Source organism: Achroia grisella, unplaced genomic scaffold, assembly GCF_030625045.1.
Source record: "Achroia grisella isolate CSIRO2021 unplaced genomic scaffold, CSIRO_AGI_Agris_v1 utg1086, whole genome shotgun sequence".
In the NCBI taxonomy this organism is placed as follows: Eukaryota; Metazoa; Arthropoda; class Insecta; order Lepidoptera; family Pyralidae; genus Achroia; species Achroia grisella.
Genome location: NW_026712572.1, coordinates 404,685 through 426,889, shown reverse-complemented (window position 1 = coordinate 426,889; position 22,205 = coordinate 404,685). Strand labels below are relative to the sequence as shown.

The 22,205-nt window shown below is 32.8% G+C and overlaps 1 protein-coding gene across 2 annotated transcripts in view; it reads left to right on the top strand.

Annotated features, from left to right (window-relative positions):
• LOC131842784 (uncharacterized) overlaps positions 1–22,205 on the top strand; it is an 83,184-nt gene that overhangs the window by 38,755 nt on the left and 22,224 nt on the right. For both annotated transcript variants that reach the window (XM_059191355.1, XM_059191363.1), the window contains exon 2: positions 5,038–5,659. In XM_059191355.1, coding sequence (XP_059047338.1) covers positions 5,060–5,659 — 600 coding nt within the window. In that variant the 5' untranslated portion in view covers positions 5,038–5,059. The remainder of the gene's footprint in view (positions 1–5,037; positions 5,660–22,205) is intronic.

Here is a 22,205-nt window from a genome sequence, read left to right as displayed (position 1 = left end):
ATTAGTTATAATACTATATTAGTTCAGGTGGCACAATTACAAAATCTAAATATATATAACCCAAAGGTGACTGACATAGTGATCTATCAACTCACAGCCCAAACCACTGGACGGATCGGGCTGAAATTTGGCATGCAGGTAGATGTTATGGCGTAGGTATCCGCTAAGAAATTATTTTGAATAATTCTAACCCCAAAAGGATAAATTAACGCGAGCGGAGCCGCGGGTAAAAGCTAGTGTATGTATATGTAATGTAATGTATATACATTTGTAATGTAATGTATTTTCACTATTATGTACAACTTAACTATATAACAAACTAAGATTGCAATAAATTATTATTTTTATTATTATTTTATACGGGTATACGAGTGTGTCCCTTACAAATATTAAATTATGCGATTCATTAAAATTCCATGTAGACCACCTAATCTTTAATTTATACACAATCGGATTGCAGCAATGCGGCGAATAGTAATTAACTGTTGATTGCGTTAATTCGTATTTGTATTGATCAATTATAAAGATACCTGCCCGCCTGTTGTGCATTATGAAACAGATTTCAATTATTTTATTATTTATCTGTTTACTGAATACAGTGTTACAAGTAGGTCTTCATTACATGGTATAAAATAAAATCGCTGTCGATGTCTGTCCGTCTCTATTTATGCTTAAGTCTTTATAAAACTACGCAACGGATTTTTAGCGGTTTATTTTTATAGATAGAGTGCTTCAAGAGGAAGGTTTATATGTATAATACATGTACACCCGGGCGTAGCCGGGGCGAGTAGTTAGTATATAATAAAATTAACTCCATGTAGTGGTAAATATATGTATTTAATGACATAACAACTGCGGGTAATAATAGACTATGTCTCTAACACAATTTGCTCGACCGAATGCCGTGGCTTACATTTTTTTTTCGGACTACTCTAATGCTGTTGTCAGCTGGCCTTTACAGCTTCACCAGACGACAGTGAGTACAGATGGCACTCCAAACCCGCGGAAGGACTTATGGAGCGGCTGAAGGCCAACTCCCGCCTGACAGATAAGACTTTAATCTGAGGGCACCACTATATTAAAATATGTCGACAAATAAAATTATCTTGTACATGTAAAAAAATTCCTTAATACTAAAAAACATATTAAAACATGCACTTGATTACTGTACTTCAAATATTACAAAATCTCACAATTTCGGTACGTAAAAAAAGAAGAAATTCTCCTCTTATTATTGTAACACTTTCTAATCGCAGTTTTGACATTTTACTGAGGTAGCCTTAAGTGAAAATTTGTGTAAGCAGATTGGCATCTGAATTGAATTAAGCTGTATGTCAGCTGAGATAGAGCAGTGTAATTACAGTATATGTCAGAATGACATCTTTCTTTATGTAATTGAGATCTATAAACGGTAACACTTTGCCATATCGCTTGTAGATATATTTTCGTAAAATAAAAATATTTGTAAAAATATATAATTATGTCCACCACCACGTATAAAAAAAAATTCTATACATGTTATAATTCTAGGATATATGTTATATATTGTAATATACGGCCCTATAGAGCATATAGCTATCGTCATTTTTAGCACTAACAAACTAATTTGAAATACAATTCTTTGTTATTTTTTAATAACAAAGAATTGTATTTTTTTAAAAACAATATATCGGTATTTATGTCAGTAGTACCCATAACACAAACTCTGCTTACCGTGGGACTAGATGGCGCGTGTTAATTATCCAAAGTTATTTATTATTGTTTATTATAATAAAATGGATATATCATACTTTTTATTATACTACTATATGAGTGTATGTGCGTTTGTTGTCAACTACACAGATTGTGACTGTGGCGCTGCGAAAAAAATATAGCATTAAAATGAATAACTTTATGCACGAGTCTACACAAAAAGCATTGCTTTGATAAATTATCTCGTTTCATATCAAAAAGGCTCAGTGGTGTAGTGCTTGCACGTTTTAGATCAAGATTTTACGCATGAGTTACTATTCTTGTACCTACATATAGTGCGCACAGAATATTAATATACAATGGAAATTCTTTAACTGTATACCTAGTAAGAAAATAAATAATATTTGAAATTTTAGAATTATTTTATTTTTATACGCAGCGCCATCTAGTACCAAGCTAAGCAGAGCTTCTCTTATGAATACTATACAACTGACACATATACTTTTTTTATCATTGTACGTAGCGCCATCTAGTCCTAAGCTAAGCAGAGAATCAAATACTTTTTTTATGTATATTTATGCTTAGTAAACATGGCGAATATTCAGACTATTACGAACACTCATACATCATTAAAATCGTGTGAGAAATTTAAACGTGCGACCATCGGATATAAGACGCCGTGCTAAACCACTAGACCACCGAGGTTATATGAGTTAGAGACCCGCAAAATATTTTCACGAGCGTTCACGTGAGAAACCAATAGAATGGGTTCGTTAACAGACACAAGGGTCCTCGATACAGCATTGTGCCGGTGCCAGGTCTCCGCTGACAGGTATCGAGAGCCCGCCGAAATGTTAATGAGACAGCGCCCTATAATACTTGTCTGAACGCGTCCGTTGATGTAAGGTTCAAAATTGATTAAAATGTTTTAATGGTTCTTGTGTCTAACTAAAAACATTTTCGATGTTATCAATAGAAATGAAATTCAGTATAATATGATACTTCAGAGATCATTTTACGTATTTCAAATATTAGTACGGACTAATAATTGGGGGTGTTAGTTTTTTCTTTGATATTGTATCAAAAATATATTGCAAACTATGTTAACATAATAACACCGACTTAGGCAAAGTCGGTGTTTTCATCAGTCTGGACTATTTCTCGAAATGGTAAATGCAACGGATTTTGATGCGGTTGTCACTAACATTTCGAGAATTTATTTAAAAAGGTTTACATGTACAACAAATGCATAAATAAACGACGGTGGTCTATCGGTTTATCACACCGTTTTACTTTAGCTGGTCGCAGTTTCATTCCCTCGCACGGTACAAACATTTGTATACATGGGTATAATTATTTGTATCATATATTATTATAACACAATTTGAACCCAGAAATCAAACTCTACTTAGCTTGGGACTAGATGGAGCTGTGCGAATTGTCCTGACATTGTTTTGTTATTTAAACCTCTATGACATACAATTTAATTGATACAGTTTATGAATTGAAGGTTAGTTTTCGTTATAAATTGACACCCGTGTCCTATTCGCCAGAATTGAAGGGGCTGACCTGGACACGCTTCAAAGGACCATTTTGTTAAAGGGTCAGGCTTCGCAGTTACCACCCCTGCGAAGTCGCTAACTCACTCATATTTACATAGTGTAAAACAAGTCGCCGGCGCTATCTATTCGTTTATATCCTTTAAATGACGCAACGGATTTTAATGCAGTTTTCAGCAATAGATAGAGTGATTCAAGAGAAAGATTTATATATAATACATGTGCGTTATAGTCTAGAACAAGTCGAGAAATTTAAAGATTTGTAATGGATGTGTGTCGAAGTCGACTGGATCTTATCTATAAGGACTGGTAATTATCTATAAGATAAAAGTGAATACCAATGTCAAATCAACCCAATAGCAATCGTTTTGTATGCTAAAACAGTACTCATGATCACTCATCACTTGTTGACCTACCGACCTCAACGTCTCGGTACATCTTCTAATCTCTATTCTACTGTTATAAATTTAAATATTTTATGGACGAGAAATCGTTATCAACCATTGACTAGGATAAAACGAACTTTAAATATAGCTTTTATGCACCTACCTTAAGGTAATAAGAGTTGTTATTAATTTGAAAATATATGTCAAAAGAGATTGGATACTACTTTAATTCGACATAGTATGTTTTCGAAATCGATGGCCACAATAGTCCAGTGATTTACCAAACCGACTTACTTTTGATGATCACCGGTTCAATTTCTCGCACGGTACAAACATGAGTATGATTGTCTGTATCAGTCTGGATGTTTTCTATATATATGTTAGTTGTCTAGTACCTATAACATAAGCTCTGCCTAGCTTGGTCTAGTCACACTAGTCGCGCTGTTTGAGTTGTCCTGAGATATTATTATTATTGTGGCTATAGATGACATTAGTCATATAATAGCATCAAATTCCTTTACTAATATCTGTTCATTATAATTATAACAAGTAAATCGTTTGTCCGTCCCAAATACCACATCACTATTTAAATACTTGCCAGTATTATTATTATTATTATTATATAATACATTGACTACGATCTAAATTTGAACGATAAAATGAACTTTATGCTTTCTTTAATATCCAGAGAACATCGTGATAGCACTAAACCCGTTCGTCCAATTTGAATCGATAAAAAACAAATTAAAATAAACCGAGAAGTCGATGATATCGATACTAGTTCCGCAGCCATTGTACTCTTGAACGTGGTACTCTCTAATTGCGGTGGCTTTGTTATACAAAATGAGGTGTTAGCTCTTCTATTAAATAATAAGTAGTTTGATGTCAGAGTGGGATCGATATATCAGATGTAAATTAATCGGTGATGCTTCATGTTTTGATATCAATGCTTCGGTATGTATATTAGTTGAAATGATAGCTTTAAAACATACGTCAAATAACTGTGCTTCTAAATAAAGTACAAGAAGCCTGCTTGAATAATGTGCTGAATATAATAAGACCGACGTGGTTGGACTACTTGAATCAAGCGACGCATATTGTAGTGAGGACTGTTAGTCAAAACTTTTCTGCAATAAAAATATGTAGATTAGAGTGTACTTTCTTAAAGCATCTGCACATGATACGATTTGGTACACAATCGGATGAGTTCAAATATCGAATTGAAATTGTATGTGATTTAAATACTAATATATCTCAACTATTCGCCCCATGTGCATTTTTGGACGATCAACTGATCGGGCTGACTGCAACCAATCGAATTCCAGATCTTATTGAATTCTTACAAAAAGTTCTTTAAAAAAATGTTGATAATATATTAACCTTGTTTATTTTTGTTACAGATAACTTACAAGAAGACTGCGTATGGCCGAAAGATACATAAGAAGTCCTACGGAAGCGTCGCCGTACGCTTTTTGGACACAAAAAAATGTTCTGTATAAAAACAGTTACAAACAGAGAAGTTATCAACAAACTGACTTAAATAGAGTTAATTCTGATATCCGCACAAGACAAGATGTCATTGAAGAAGCGAATAATAATAAAGTTAGTAAACATAAGACTGGAAATATCGACACACCCATCGTTATAGCGACTGAATTAAATCAAGATATAAATAATCAATTAGACAAAGAAGATGAGGAAGTCAGAAAGAACGTATGGGGTGACGTTGACGATGATACCTACATAGCAGAAATAATTAAATTAAGAACTACAGATGAAGTGAGACGGTATATTCGTGATACTAGTGATTATAGTGATAACAGTGATAAGGTTGTGAGTAGTGATAAGTTAGATTATAACGAAATGTGGGAATTGGAGCCCACGGACTTGACGGAGTGTGACTGTTTAGGGCCACCTCCAGAGTTCCTGCTGCCTCCGCCGCCAAGACCACCTTTCCTCCAAGCAGATTATTACTGTGGAGACGACCCAATACCAGACTTGGAGACCTGCGACACTGAACCAGTAAGTAGTTTGTTTAGTTCATCCAACTGTATCAAAACACTTGAACACAGGAGATAAAACTATTTCATGTAACAAGAGTAGGAAAATGTTTAAAGGAATTTTGTCATTTACCTATTTTTGTTAAACAGGATTGGATAGCAAATCATAATTAATTTAACGAATAAATTTAATTACACTTTAAAAGACTACTGAAGCAAACAGTGCCAATTTCCTCTTTACTTGACACTTTTTTCCCTTTTAGTAAATAAGGCAGAAATAGCAAATCTGAAAATTATACATACTTGAAAGAACCAGCCTTTACGGTATATTTCGTATATTTAACAAAAATACTGAATATATAACTACAACCAAGATGAAATGAACATATGTGTAAACCGTATTTATGATTCTAATCCATATATTATTAAAAGGCGTAATATACTTACAACAATACATACAAAAATAATAATGTTACAGAAAATTTACATAATTTGGCATAATTTAAAAAAAGTACAAATTTATTTCTTTTCACAGCAAATTCGAAAGAAATAACACAACACAAAATTATATAAAATATTATTTGTCAATGGAACTTCCTTTGTATATCACTGTGGAGATTTTTTAGATTGATACCTTCTAAACCTCCTTTAGAAATATCATAAATAGGTCTTTGTACTTCAATCGGATCAAGAACACGTTATAATTTCAATTTAAAAAACGTCTACGTACGTACAAATAAATAATTCATTTTGTGGCAAATTAAAAAAGGAGTTTTTAGTGAGTAGTCCGAATGAACCAGTTTTTTGTATGACAAATTTTCAAATTAAAATTCTTGTTTTGTCCCACATGGTGATGAATATACAACATTGTCGGAATCTTATCTGTCTTAGTAAATATTTGTCATATGCGGGTCTTAATGAAGGCTTGTTAACGACAACTCTTTTATCTTTACATCTAAGAGCCCCTACAGACTGTCTATAATTCGAGACTTTAGTTCTGTTCTTAATTCAAATTCAAATTCAAAAATCATTTATTCATTTTAGTCCTTTATGTACGTCAAATTTTTTATATTATATTTTTACCCTACCGTCCAGTCACAGATTTAATTAAGAAGAACTGGCAAAAACTCAATTTAATTTCTTATATATTTTTTTTTAAAAAGTCAGCTTATTTACAATTTTTAATGTACAAATAATAATGATGATATATGCATCTCCTTGAATTAAGCTTGATCTTAAGAAAATCTTACAGTGACAAGTATAGATATAAAATACGTATTCATGGACCATATTTATTGGTATCTTTATTGAGTCTAACTATATCTTATATGGTGCACTGAAGTGGATCAAGCCATCACTAACGTTCACAGTTGACCTTTTAATGTTGCATAGGAAAATGATCCTTAAGGGGTCAAGCGTTAAAGTTGCCGATATGGTAATATTCAGACCGCATCAATGCACAGTGCATAAAGCAGTCCAGATATGCCTAAAGTTTCTTAGTCAACATTATAAGAACAACGTCAATATAAGAAATAGAAATAATCTTTATTCCGATAAACCCAATATAAGCACTTTTGAAGAGACATATTTTTTTATTCTACCATTCATTCGGAACGCAGATTTATGACAAGAAGAATGAGCATAAAACTGTTGCTCTTTTGAATAGATGTTATTTAAAATAAATAATTAAACAATAATAAGTAAGAGGCATGCAATAATCCACATAGAAACCGCTACGTACTCATTCTTAATGCAATCAGATAATTTTGTAAGATTTTAGATTGTTTCTACAATATTACTTATAAATATTTTAAATTTATTATATAAACGTCAGAATTTCTATTAATTGGTTAACATATCGTAGAAATATCACATTCAAAACATTATTAACCTACTTTTGAATAAATTTTAGGAATTAGAATGTATAAAACGTACTAGTTCATAATACTAGACGCTTTAATTAAAAAAATCTATTCTATTTATTTACACATAGCTTATAATATATTATATTTTAAATAGTCTTAATTTATATTCCGTTACACCTTTCTGCTGTTGATGCATAACTAACACTGTGTTAAGGAGCTAGAACCTCATTTAGATATAATACTCGAGCGGTCTGAGGCACGTCTTCAGAGAGATTCAAGTAAATTATCTACGAAATTATGTAAATGAAGCCTGTTCCCATAAAGTGAGTTAGCCGATATAATACAATGTTCAATTTAAGAACACAATTTTGTGTGTAATATGACATGTAATTGGCCTTGGATATTTTGATATATATTGCTTAATGTACACATCTACTTCTCAATATTATTAACATTATTACCATGAATGATCATGTATTTGTGAATATTACAGAATATTTATCTGTTTGTAATATTTTGATATCTGAATGGCTTATTAATTTGTGGAATCAATATATACATTTATTGCTATATAGACGAGTATACATAGTTATAGTTTTAATGTATATTTTATGCATATTAAAAAAATGCAACATGCATACATCCTCTATATAATCCATAAGTATGTGAAATTTCATACGGAGGAGTATTCGCGTAATCTTTGTAAAAAGGAATAAGGGAAAGTTTTTGCTTACTATAGATTACATTACCTACTTTCAAATAAACTTCATTTAAACAATTTCGAATAGTCATGCTTATTTTTTAAGTCTACAGGTCATTTGAAAATCTGTCTCATTACAAGAAGATGTTTTATTAATCCATGCAATGGTTATAAAAGTTGCACTAAATACATACACTAAAATGTGCGCTTCATTTTCGGTCCATGAATGTAAAAAGCAACTGTAACTTACATATTTGTTCATGTATGTTTGTACGGTACTATGGAACCTACTAAAACCGTAGTTATGAGTGTCTTTATAGCAAACTATTGCAGCATCTCTTTGCTGTTGTAGAAGCTTATTTGTTCGTTTCTATCGTTGACTTGTCACTATTTGACAAAAGTGGTAGGTAGGTAGGTGGAACCGGATGTATACTAGATTGTTGCTAGTTTTTGGTTTAAGCAGATATAAATGAAATGACATACAAATGATAACTTTGGTACTTAGCATATTTTATGTAACAGGTAAGTAAGTACAAAAAAATATGTAGTTGGTTGGATAATACATGTTTATTTTAATATTATTACAAAGACTATTTAATGCCAACAGTATAAGAATCATTACATAGTATAAAACAAAGTCGCTGTCGCTGTCTGATCGTCCATATGTATGCTTAAATCTTTAAAACTAAACAACGGATTTTAAAGCAGTTTTTTTTAATAGATAGAGTGATTCATGCGGAAGGTTTATATGCACCCATGCGAAGCCGGAGTGGGTAGCCAGTAGTTAAAAAAAAAAGAACTCATACATGCTTTCCTTGTCCTCGTATTCTTGTACTAATCATAACAATTTATTTCATTCCCTCAACCATTTCGAAATTCAAATTTTCCCGCCAATCGGTGTCAGCGTGAACGTGTGAACCCTTTTGAAGTAAAAATATTATTATTAATACCTGAGTTTGACCTTGATCATATACTAAGAGAAAATACTAGAAAATCTGTATAAATACACGTATGCAGTACATTTTATATATAACTAGTGGTTGTGTGTGAAATTGGAGACAAACACAAACGGTGCACCAAAGGCCTTTAACTCATACTCATACTTCAGTCTCCTTCCTATTTCTGTTAGTACACTGTCTTCTATTGGATTCTTAGATTTTTCAAGCCCTTTACTAGGTAGGTGATTCACAGATTTCTGTCTTTTGTAATAAATTAAATCAAATCAAAAATAATTTAGTCATGTAGGACATTGTAGCCACTTATGAACGTAAAATTTTTAGTATTCATATTTTTTCCCTACCGTTGTGTCGTGTAGTTTGTATTCGTAATTTACCACAAGCCAACAAGTAACTTTATGCCATTAACATTTACCACCCAATTTTATGCCACTGTCAAAAATCTATCTATATAAAAAAATATCATTGCTAATATATGTAAAAAGTAAATTATAAAATTGTTCACTTCGTAAAAAGTCCCGAAATTGCCTACACGACGAATCAAACGCCGTTTAATAAATAAGTCATACTTTCTTATTTAATATTTCAAATTCAATTTACAATATCGAACATAACAAATTCACTCCGTTTTTTTCTTTGATTCAGAGAAAGATTACAAGAACACGATTTCCTCTTTAACTTATTTCCTTCCTTTGGTAAATAAATAAATAATAACATCCTTTCGTATAGCGAGTATGCGTAGACAGGCATTTTTTATGGTATAACATTTTAATCATTTATAAAGTAATAGACCATTATTTTATTAATTTTATCTTAGTTATTTAACTCAGGCTACTAATGGCCCATATTATAAATACCTTATAGACTAACATACATATGAAATATTAGTTTAAATATAAATTGTTTCTATGGTCACGGCTCTGACGACGGCAATCTACCACGATAGCGCCGATACACCACCCCCTTCAGGCAGTAGTTATCCTTTATGAAGGTAGGCACCATGTTCGGAGGGTCCCGGGCCATAAACGCCTTGAAACTCGCGTTGGGACTTGACTCCAGCAGTGTCCGTCAATGTCAGGTTACCTCTGGTCCATATGCAGTCGACAATTATTAATCTGTTAACCAGTTCATTAGACAGTATCCAAGGTAGACCACATGGAGATCTTCTTAATAGGTTGATTGCTTCCCAATTCCCATTGACAATTAAGTCCTACATACTACTAATACTAATAAACGTCTCCAACCCATGAACCATTATTAGAATTTATTATCAAACTTAATTTATTACTTACATGTATTACAATTTTAACAGACAATTTTTAAACAATATTATGATTGGCGTTCTAGAGTTTTTATCAATAAGCAATTATACAAATAATAGATTATGAATAGTACGGTAGAATGTCGATCTATTTGCAAACATATCAGAAAAAACGTTACAGTTGGTAATTATTTTCACAAATAAATATGGACCTTAACATCATAAATATAAAATAGATTGTCGATAATGAGGTAGCCCGCCTCTGACGCATTTTCAATAGCAATAAACCACCCACATAACACCATCTGATGATGATTCATAAGTCAATATCGGACCGCAATCTTTTCAAACAAATCCACCGTAAAATGTATCTCTTGTTAACATAATGGCCGACTTATTACACGGAAACTTGCCGCGTGAATTCTTGTGGTTTTAAAGGATTAAGATGTAAATTTAATTAAGATATTAACCAACACCTTTATAGAGAAAACGCGGGTGTTCGCGGTCGGTCGGACATATTTCGTAGAATATTTTGGTGGTCTGCATAAAATTTGTTTCGAAATATTTTAGCACTGAGCAAATATGTTTTTTATATTTTTATTATGCCTGATATGTGTGGCTTTGACGATATAGGATGACTGTAGTCAACGTTGTTAGCTTGGATCTCCTAACCTCTGGTTCATCTAAAAGGTGATATATGGCAGTGAAATTACAGGGTATAGAACCACAATGCTTTAATCCTCCGGGATTGGGGTATATATGATTGTTAGTAATGTGGACTGATTATCTTAGTGCTAGCAATGTACCATGTCAGGTTGACCTCCACGCGGTTGCCCTGGAGACCATCGTGATAAATTCTTGGAGAGTTTGTTACGATGGGCTAACTGACCTGACCTCATGCTCATCTTATCATCCACCACTGGTGGCCTGCTAGCGTAAACCGTTGGCGCAGGCGGGTGCACCATTCCATTATCACCCATAAAAACATCCTCCGGCATAGGCATAGCATCCTGCTGACTACGGAAGACGAGGTAATATATTAAATACTACGCAAGTCATCCAAATAAATAATACATATAATAAGGGGGAAAGGGGATTGCGTAATGCCTAAGTTATGCGAATTGATGACCCTATTCCTAGCAATTTAACATGTTAGGTTGACCTCCATGCGGTCTTCCCTGGAAACCATCATGAAATTTCTGCTGATATTGTCACATTGGGCTAACTAACCTGACCTCAAGTTTATCTCATTAACCTCCACTGGTGCCCAGCAAGCGTAAACCGTTAGCGCAGGCAGGTGCGCCATTCCTTCATGATTCATTAAAAATACATTTAATATAACATTTGCTTTATTTAGATCATATTTAAAACAATGAAGTTGAAAAACACTTCTAGAATAGAATAGAATAGAAAATCATTTATTCAAATACACTTACATTGAAGCACTTTTGAATAGTCATTACATTTTTTAATCTACCGCTCGTTCGGAAAGCTGTCTCATCACAAGAAGAACGAGCAAGAAACTTGCGTGTTGCTCTTTTAAATAATTTTATTATTACTTTTATTATTACTTCCATAGATGATCTCTTCTGTATTTAAACATTAACCATTATTATTTCAAACCACGTCTACGAAATTGCGGGCACAGCTATTTATAAATAAACAAGTATTAAAATATCTCATTCTACGAAAATGACTTTTAATTAATTTATATATACTGGGGATATGGAACATCAAATATACCACGTAATGTTTGTACACTGTCTTCAATAATACAACTACGCAGTAATTCCTCGTTAAACATTATTTGTTATAGACAAATAATTTAATTAATTACATCCCAAATACGGATTACCGCTAACATTTCCCTCGGGCGGACCACGATCAACACATGCTGGTAATAAAATATTCCTTATTGTCTTAAATTTATGGCATCATTTTGAATGATAAACTAAAAATGATGACCAAGGTGTATGAATAGGATAAATTTAAATTAATTATTTATAAACAGACTTGTTAATGTTAATTGTGCTTAATTGGCTTGCTGTCTAAGGAATAAAATGTACTAGTACCCACAGCCGTAAAACGCGTAATTAAATTACATTTTCATCCGAATATTTTCGTTGACCTACCAAAATTTGTTTGGTCTGGAATGTAATAAATACAGTTCCAATAACTTCTATTAGTTTATTTTATATACATATGTTCATGAGATTTAATTACAGGGGTAGTCAGATGAATTAAGAATGCAAACAATTAAAATTCTCACATTTGAATTTGATCTGTATATTTGGATACATACATATGTTTGTTTTTATTTTTTTATAAATTAAAAATAAAAGACTTGTGTTATATATATATATATATATATATTTTTATAATTAAAAATTCTTGGACATATTTTAAAAGAATTAATCATAACAATTCATCATGTTAAATGTACTTCAAATGTATTTGCATCTGTCAGATGGTTCATACATAATAACAAATGCTGTCAGTTTCAATATATTAAAATTTAACTGATTGCTTGACTTAACTAATTTCCAGGCTATTTATATTCGTATAGTTTTAACAATAATAATAACCCAGGACAGTTAACGCAGCGCCATCTAACCAAAGTCCCTAAGTCTTGCTTATACTACACTAAAAAACTGATAGAAATAATCGATTATATTATTTTTATAACAATAAATAAGCTGATAATTCATCTGATAGAACTCTATATATGTAATCGTTCTGTATCTTATGTCAATCCAGAAACAGTTTTAAGTTTTGTGTATTAAAAATACTAACATTAGATAGTCATGAGAAGCATATGGGATACTTTCAATTGAGAAAGGTGTCATCCATATTGATGTACAAACTGTGTTAATATTGCACATACACATCCATACATTTTTGGAAACGCTCTTTTGAAGTTGGTTAAACCTAAATCAAATTTATTCGTGGACGTAAATAGATTATGCGCGGGCGCAGACATCACTGCGCACCGTGTGTTTGTTCGTTTAATTGTATAAGATGATTCTGCTGTTTTAACTAATAATATATGCGCATATATATCCCTATGCCTTTTGTACTCCAAAATGCATATTAGAACAATGTTTGAATAAAAAAACCGGTGCCTTGTAATGACTGTTCTTTTTTCGTAATCGTTTAAAAAATAAATGGTACTATTCTTTTTATTACAACTGTTTATAATAGACAAAGGATACAATTGTAGACTGCTTTAATGTCTGTTAATATATAATATAATTTAATATTTGAAGTGTGATACCGCAGCGCCATACCTGCAATAAGTAAAGCTTAATTTAACCTAGTTATTTAGTTCCAAACGTATATAAGCTGATACCTGTCATACATACCTATATATACATGTATGTTAAGGCCAGCCGAATATTAATATATTTACCTACTCATAACCTCAATGTTATCATTTTTAATTTATTTGAGCTGCCAGTATCAAAAGCTTTACCTTTGAAATCAATAACAATAATACTTTTTAAATACAGATCTGTGATTGCTAGTGACTACTGTATAAGGTTAAACAGTTCAACCACTTTATTGTAAAATAATATTTCAAAATTGTAGGTGGTTGGTTGCATACATCTAATTTAGGATTATTCACATAAAGGCTGTGCTAAAATTAATTGCCTATATTATTAGTATTTAAAACTTATATATTATTAGCTGCCAGTATTTAAAAATAATAAAGCAATTCCAAATTTAAAATTTAATCATTGAACTTTCTGAATTACGTCACTGTGACTGCCGCCAAATTATTGCAACCTTTATCTTTTTACATTCCCGGCAATGAACTCAAAATACAAACAGTATAAAATGGAACATTTAATTCAAATTCAGCGAAAATAAAATAATTGAATTATCGAACAGTACCCAGTGAAATCTTCAAGAAAGATTATTTTCATTAATAACAAATTCAATTCTGGTGGCTCTTTTTCCTTTCAAATACCTTACTTTAATTTCCTATAAAAAAACTTCCTGCTTCCATCGCAAAGTTTGAAAAGCGGCTATAATCATAATTTACAAAAAGTTCACAGCGCGAACCGACCCAAATTAATTAAAGGTTTTATTCCATTTTTTTTCGCCGAAAGACATTTTATTAATTAAAAGCGGGGCATTGACAAATCGGCTACCGTCAAAAGATGGACACTCTGATAAGTCGAGCATAGGGACCGTTTTATACATTGTAGTTTTTTGAAGATTTCTTCAAGCGATTGTCAAGAGATCCCTTGAGATATTCCGATAAATCGTACATGCACCGATGACGGATTTCTGTTCTGATAGTGCCAGGTTTTGACAAATTGATGTCCCTTTTTCAGGCTTAATGCGTGCGGCCCATGCGCTTAGATTGTATCTTGAGTCATTGAACAGAGTCGACTGGCTGACCAAGCTCCTCTAATTTATCAAATGCTCTTATTAATTCAAACATAGTGGCTTGGGTTAAGGGTTCTCGTCTATTCGCCCTGTATCGCGATGTATAACCGGCATTGTTCGGTAAAAATAACTTTAAAAATAGATGCACAATGAGATTTAAAATAAATTAAAATCTGTATTATATTGCTTATATTATCTTAAACTGTTCTAATTTTAAATATTTATATTTTTAAAGTCCGTATCTTAAAGCTAGAACTACACAAGAGCAGGGCATAGCAAGATGTAGTTATAGCTCGAGGCGAGGCTCAGTCGACGTGAAACACGTCATGCTGCGACATTAAAATGAGGGACAATCCTTTCTAGGAATTCCAGACAATAATGGTTGCATCTATATTCGTTATAATATTCTATATTTGAATTTATTATTGTTGGAATTTAAACAATATTAAATTCAAATATATTTATAATAGAATTTATTATTTGTTAATTTGAATAAAGAACTATTCTTTATTTAAATTTTTGTATGGTCTACTAATACACGCGAAAGTATCTCAGGATCAATAAATGGATTGATGAATTTTTGTTACTCTGTCAAGTAATACTACTGGATGAATTTTAATAAAAATCAGTGCATATTCAATATATAATTAACGTATTTTTAGGATTATTTTTAGTCGTTCTAATTCTGATAAAATCAAAACATTATTGTCATTTAATCACAAACAACATGTCTGCCGTGTCGTAATAAATTAAAAACCGCGAAGTTTTTATCAAACTAAAATATTATAATTCAGTCGTCGCGATAATTTAATTACTCTATCTAATGAAAACGCATGCTAACAATATTATTTATTACCGTATCAAAGTCGATCTAATACATAACCGGTATAAATTGAACTGTAGAATTTGTTTAATGAACGGCTTAATGAAGGAGTTCATTATGCTATATAAGGGTGGCGTAGCTCACGTATAATGGTCATAGTTTATCAGTGGATCTTAGAGGGTGGAAATAATGTTTTCTATAATAAAACATTTATATCCAGAACTAAGCAATTTGCCGATCCAGTATATGAGGAATGGAATAATAATTATTATTTGTGATAATTGGATAGATGTTATCAAGTACAGTATGTTTACGTGAGGGGCGTAAGTAACAAATGTTACGCTTTCTGTTTCAACTCTTTGAAGCGGAAAGCACAATGATGGCGGTCTGGACCGTCATGCTCGTGGACTCATTCAAATTATATTCTTTACTCTGACTGGCTGTGAAATTTATAGCCTATGAGTTATTATGATGTTTAAGCTATATTACTGTAAAGTTTCATCAAAATCCGTTCATTAGTTTTAGGCTGAAAGAGTAACAAACTTCGATCCATCCATATTCACAAACTTTTGCGTTTATAATATTAGTAAGATAATAGAATGGTGTTAATTTATCAGGGCATCAATGGATGACAGTGAACATGAGGTGTTGACCCATTATGCCGAATTAACCAGGATTAAAGATAATTATATCTATTGACCAGACATTGTACTAACGATTATGGTCACTTCGAATATCCCAAGTAATCATAATCACGCAAATAAAATCAACTACAAATATAATACATGCACGGAAACAAATAATTTATAATTAATAGCTGTGCTAGCTGTGCCCGTAGTTTCACTGGTATGAAATTTATAACCTGTGTTAGTCTGATGCATAAGCTATATTACTGTAAAGTTTGATCAAAATCCATTCAGTGGTTTCTGCGTGAAAGAGTAACAAACATCCATCCATCTTTCCATTCTCACAAACTTTGGCGTTTATATTATTAATAAAATAGAATTAATTGATTAATGAATAAAGTTTTAAAAAATCGGAACATTTATCTGCATGAAATATATGTACACAAATAAATAAACAGTAGGTAGTATAAGAAGCAAAGCTAATAGGAGGCAATTTTTTTTTAATACTATGATGGTGGCAATCAAGCATACGGCCCATCTGATGGTAAATGGTTACCGTAGCCTATGAACGCCTGAAACATCAGGGGTATCACTTGCGCGTTGTCGACCCTTAAAAAACCTTAATATACCCTTCTTGAAAAACCCCATGTTGTATTTGTTGGAACTTAAATTTATATCTGGCCGTTATTGGTAGAAGATAATTTGAATTTTGTATAAAGAAAATATCTTCTATTGTTCGTAAGATTTTCTATTGACATATCGTATGTGAGCCTTGTTACTTTTACCAAATATATATATTTTACTTTCTTATTTCACTATATTTACTGCCGCTGTGCATTCTACCCCTACAATGGTTATGGGCCCAGGACAGGCCAGAATAGCATAAATAGATGTGGAATATCAGTGAAATAGTTGATTTTTGGTGAATTTGAAATTCCGTTGTAAAGCAGATATGGCGAACCCAACTATGAGGATTGAATCTCTGAATCGAGAAAATTACGACTGTTGGAGGATTCAAGTACAGGCATTACTTATAAAGAATGATGCCTGGCGATATGTAAGTGGGCGTAAGCCAAGACCAGTGGATGTAACAGAGCTGGAGAAATGGGAAACGGAAGATGAAAAGGCGCGAGCAGATATTATTTTATGTATGAGTGGCGGTGAGTTGCGGCACGTACGAGGGTGCACTACTTCACGCGAGGTATGGCTTAAGTTGGAATCTTTGTATGCTTCGAAAGGTCCAGCGAAAAAGGCAACGTTGTTAAAACGACTGACTCTACATAAAATGGTAGAAACCGATGACTTACGAGAGCATCTGAATGGATTTTTTGATGCAGTAGATAAGTTGGGTGATATGGGTGTAAACATACACGAGGATCTGCTCTCCATAATGTTATTATACAGTTTACCGGCGAGTTTTGAGAACTTCAGGTGTGCCATAGAATCCAGAGACGAGGTACCCCATCCAGATTTTTTGAAAGTTAAAATCTTGGAAGAGTACGAGTCGAAGAGACAAATGGCGAATCCACCAGAAGGGGTGCTGTATTGTCATAGTAAAAAGTATGGAAGATCGTTCGTTAAGAATAGAAAGGAAAAGACAGATTTTAAGTTTAAATGTTATAAATGCCACGAATTGGGTCATAAAGCCAAGGACTGTAAAAAGAAGAGAGAGACTCAAGGAGGGAACTTAGCACAAAAATTTGTTAAAAACTATAGTCTAATGTTATATAATGTTTCAGATCCAGAACAATGCAATGCCTCCAATATAATGTGTAAAAACGACTGGATATTGGATAGTGGGTGCACGTCTCATTTGTGTAACGACCCGCGTAAGTTCGAATCTCTGAACAACAATTCGGATAAACTAAACTTAGCTACAAACCTGAGTACTAATATCAAAGGTAAGGGCACTGTTTGTTTATCGGCATGTAATGGTAACATTGTCAACAAATTAAAGTTTCATGATACTTTGTACGTACCAGATTTGAGAAGTAATTTAATTTCTGTTTCGAAAATTACTGAAAATGGGCATAACATTACGTTTAAACGGAATGTTGCATATGTCGTGGACAGAAATGGGGAAATAATATTTACTTGTCATCGCAAGGGAAACCTATATTATTTTCGAGAATCTGAGAGTGCATGTATATTGAATGAACGAAATGTTGATGTACAATTGCGGCATAGACGTTCAGGTCATCCGAATGGAAAGGATGTGTATAAGAAATGTGCGAATGTAAACGTGAATGACTTACAGAATGGTATTGAAAATAAAGTACGAAAACGAGGTTCATCGCAATTTATTGATGAATCGAGACCTGAGATGGAAGGAACCGTCAGTAGTGTTTCTGTACTAAAACGAGCTCCTAGTCAACCGAAGCTACTGCGAACTGGTAAAACAGGGCGACCGCGAAAGATTAATGGAACGGTAGCACTGGAACAGCAGCAGCAGTCAACGATGATGAATGTTGATGAATCTGGCAAAGATTTTGTAGGGGAGGCTCAGTTATCTCGAGAAGTTGTTTTTCGAAATAAAGAGAAAGATGAGAGAAAGATAGCGATAGTTAAGAAGTATGGAATAAAAACAAAGTTTAAATGAACCATGTTTATATTTTAAAAAGGTGGCAAAATGTTTGTTTATTTATTTTGTTTTAATATATATTGAAGAAATTATTGTTGCATGGGACGATTAAAAGTGAACTGTCAAAAGGAGTTCGAATTAGTGTAGCTAAATATGAGCTAGGGATTGACATGCAACGAAATGACAATGTCATTGTTTTGTCATAACAAAAATATATATTATGTATTTTGGAGAAATTCAGTATATAGATAGATGGAAATAAATGCTGAAAAACAAAGTAATGAATTGGTAAAATATAAACAATAGGAGGTAGAGTTTAAAACGAAGTGGCCGTATAAATGAAAAGAAATTAAGTCCTAGTTTTTTAGGAATCCCGGTAAGTCGGTGTATGGGTTTTTCGGACGTAGATTAGGATAACCGTTCATTTTTAGTTACATTTTTATTTCAGATGGTGCAAATATTAGGTGAAGGTCATAAAAGCAAAGAATTGTCGCGTAATCGACGTGTGAGGCTGAGTATGTGTGAGTTTGTCTGAGGCGATTGAAAGAAGCTGTTAAGCTTAATATTTTATTAGGTGAAATCGGACAATCTATGTACGTACGTTTTACTTTACATGCCGATAACTAAGGAGCGCTTTACTTCGCGTAAGACCTAGTGTGTATCATGCTTGCAGTAAACATGTTGATATTAAAATCACTTGATCAGAGCCGTATTAAGGGACAACGATAAGATAGAAGTGAGACATGTACTCATTGAAATGATGGTAACTGATGTATCCGTAGATGGACAAGTGTTGTATGTTTGTACTGTTTAACCGACTTAAATTTAAAGGGGCGTGTTGGAACTTAAATTTATATCTGGCCGTTATTGGTAGAAGATAATTTGAATTTTGTATAAAGAAAATATCTTCTATTGTTCGTAAGATTTTCTATTGACATATCGTATGTGAGCCTTGTTACTTTTTACAAATATATATATTTTACTTTCTTATTTCACTATATTTACTGCCGCTGTGCATTCTACCCCTACAATTCTTTACTCGACTGGCTGTGAAATTTATAGCCTATGAGTTATTATGATGTTTAAGCTATATTACTGTAAAGTTTCATCAAAATCCGTTCATTACTTTTAGGCTGAAAGAGTAACAAACTTCGATCCATCCATATTCACAAACTTTTGCGTTTATAATATTAGTAAGATAATAGAATGGTGTTAATTTATCAGGGCATCAATGGATGACAGTGAACATGAGGTGTTGACCCATTATGCCGAATTAACCAGGAATTAAAGATAATTATATCCAGGAGGGACCGTAAGGAGGTCGACCAGACATTGTACTAACGATTATGGTCACTTCGAATATCCCAAGTAATCATAATCACGCAAATAAAATCAACTACAAATATAATACATGCACGGAAACAAATAAAATATTATTAATATCTGTGCTGACCGGTATGAAATTTATAGCCTGTGTTAGTCTGATGTATAAGCTATATTACTCTAAAGTTTGATCAAAATCCATTCAGTTTTTTGCGTGAAAGACAAACATCCATTTATCTTTCCATTCTCACAAACTTTGGCGTTTATATTATTAATAAAATAGAATTAATTGATTAATGAATAAAGTTTTAAAAAATCGGAACATTTATCTGCATGAAATATATGTACACAAATAAATAAACAGTATAAGATAATAGGAATTTTTTTTTTTTATACTACGATGGTGGCAATCAATCATTCTGATGGTAAATGGTTACCCGCCTGAAACACCAGGGGTATCACGTGCGCGTTGCCGACCCTTAAAAAACCTTAATATACCCTTCTTGTAAAACCCCATGCTGTAGTCTCGTAGGAAAACCTCGGCAGGAAGTTCATTCCACAATCTAAGTGTACGCGAGAGGAAGCTCGAAACCATGTTCGATCACTTAGGTTCCAGTGTGTGGGGATGAATTCGTCGATGGCGATGGCAATATGATATGTTTACATTACGTGAATTATATATAGTGTGAACACACTACGGAATATTATATGATGTTGGTAACATAGTTATTTTCAATTATATACGTGCTAATATAGCATGTAACGAGTGTTTGTGGGCAATAGTCTGTTCAAATGCCTACTGTTTAAATTACATTATTTAAGTATTTGCATATACTGTATAATCAGTGTAGTCGTACTAAATTTTATGTATTACTATCTACTCGCCCCGGCTTCGCCCGGGTGTACATGTATTGTACATATAAACCTTCCTCTTGAATGACTCTATCTATTAAAAAAGACCGCTTCAAAATCCGTTGCGTACTTTTAAAGATTTAAGCATACATAGGAACTGACAGATAGCGACAGCGACAGCGACTTTGTTTGTTTGTTGTTATACTGTGTAATGATAATGATAACATCTCTGGACAATTCAAACAGCTCCATCTAGTCCCAAACTAACCAGAGCCGGTGAGTTTTGTGGTCTACTAATACATAAATATTTTTATATCTAGATTCAGACGGTTGCGTCCGTTACACTGATTAGTAGAAATTAACATCGCACGCATAGACAAACAATAGACAATTTTAATACAATATTTTTATAATTCTATTTATGGGACGACTCGCTTACAGTACACAAAGAGTATCCCCTTGCAACACACCTTGTCCAAACAATTTACAATGTAATTATAACAATACGGCGCCATGAATTACAGAAATAAAACGTACATTAATGCAGTAACAGAACAGAAACGTTGAATTAAATTCAGATTTTTACGCTAATGATGAGCGAACTACGTTTCAAATTACACGGAAAAATTTGTATGGTTTAGTGCTTTCAACTAAATTAATAACTTTTTTATTGTAGAGGAAATGCATCTAGAATATTATGGAAAACTAGCACTGGATTAATTAGAGGGAATCAAGTAATGTTCATAGAAGAACTAACCATATATGACGACCTCGGTGGTCTAGCGGTCTAGCATACCGCTTTACGACCGATGGTCGCGGGTTCGATTCCTCGCACGGCACAAACATTTGTATTCATGAGTAGGATTGTTTGTATCGGTCTGGGTATTTTCTATGTATAATATGTATGTATTTACGAAAAAAAAAAATATCTATGTATTTGTATCAGTTGTCTAGGACCCATAACACAAGCTTTAGCTAACTTAACTTGGGTCTAGATGGCGCTGTGTGAATTGTCCTGAGATTATTATTATTATATAAACTATATGGTCAGTTCTTCTCATCTGGAAATCATTCCGAACTGACGGTAGATTTGACATACCATAATAGTCTGTAATAGACCTACATGGAAAAAATATTTTGAATTTGTTAATTTGAATTTAGCAAACCGATTTACTTCCTATGATCC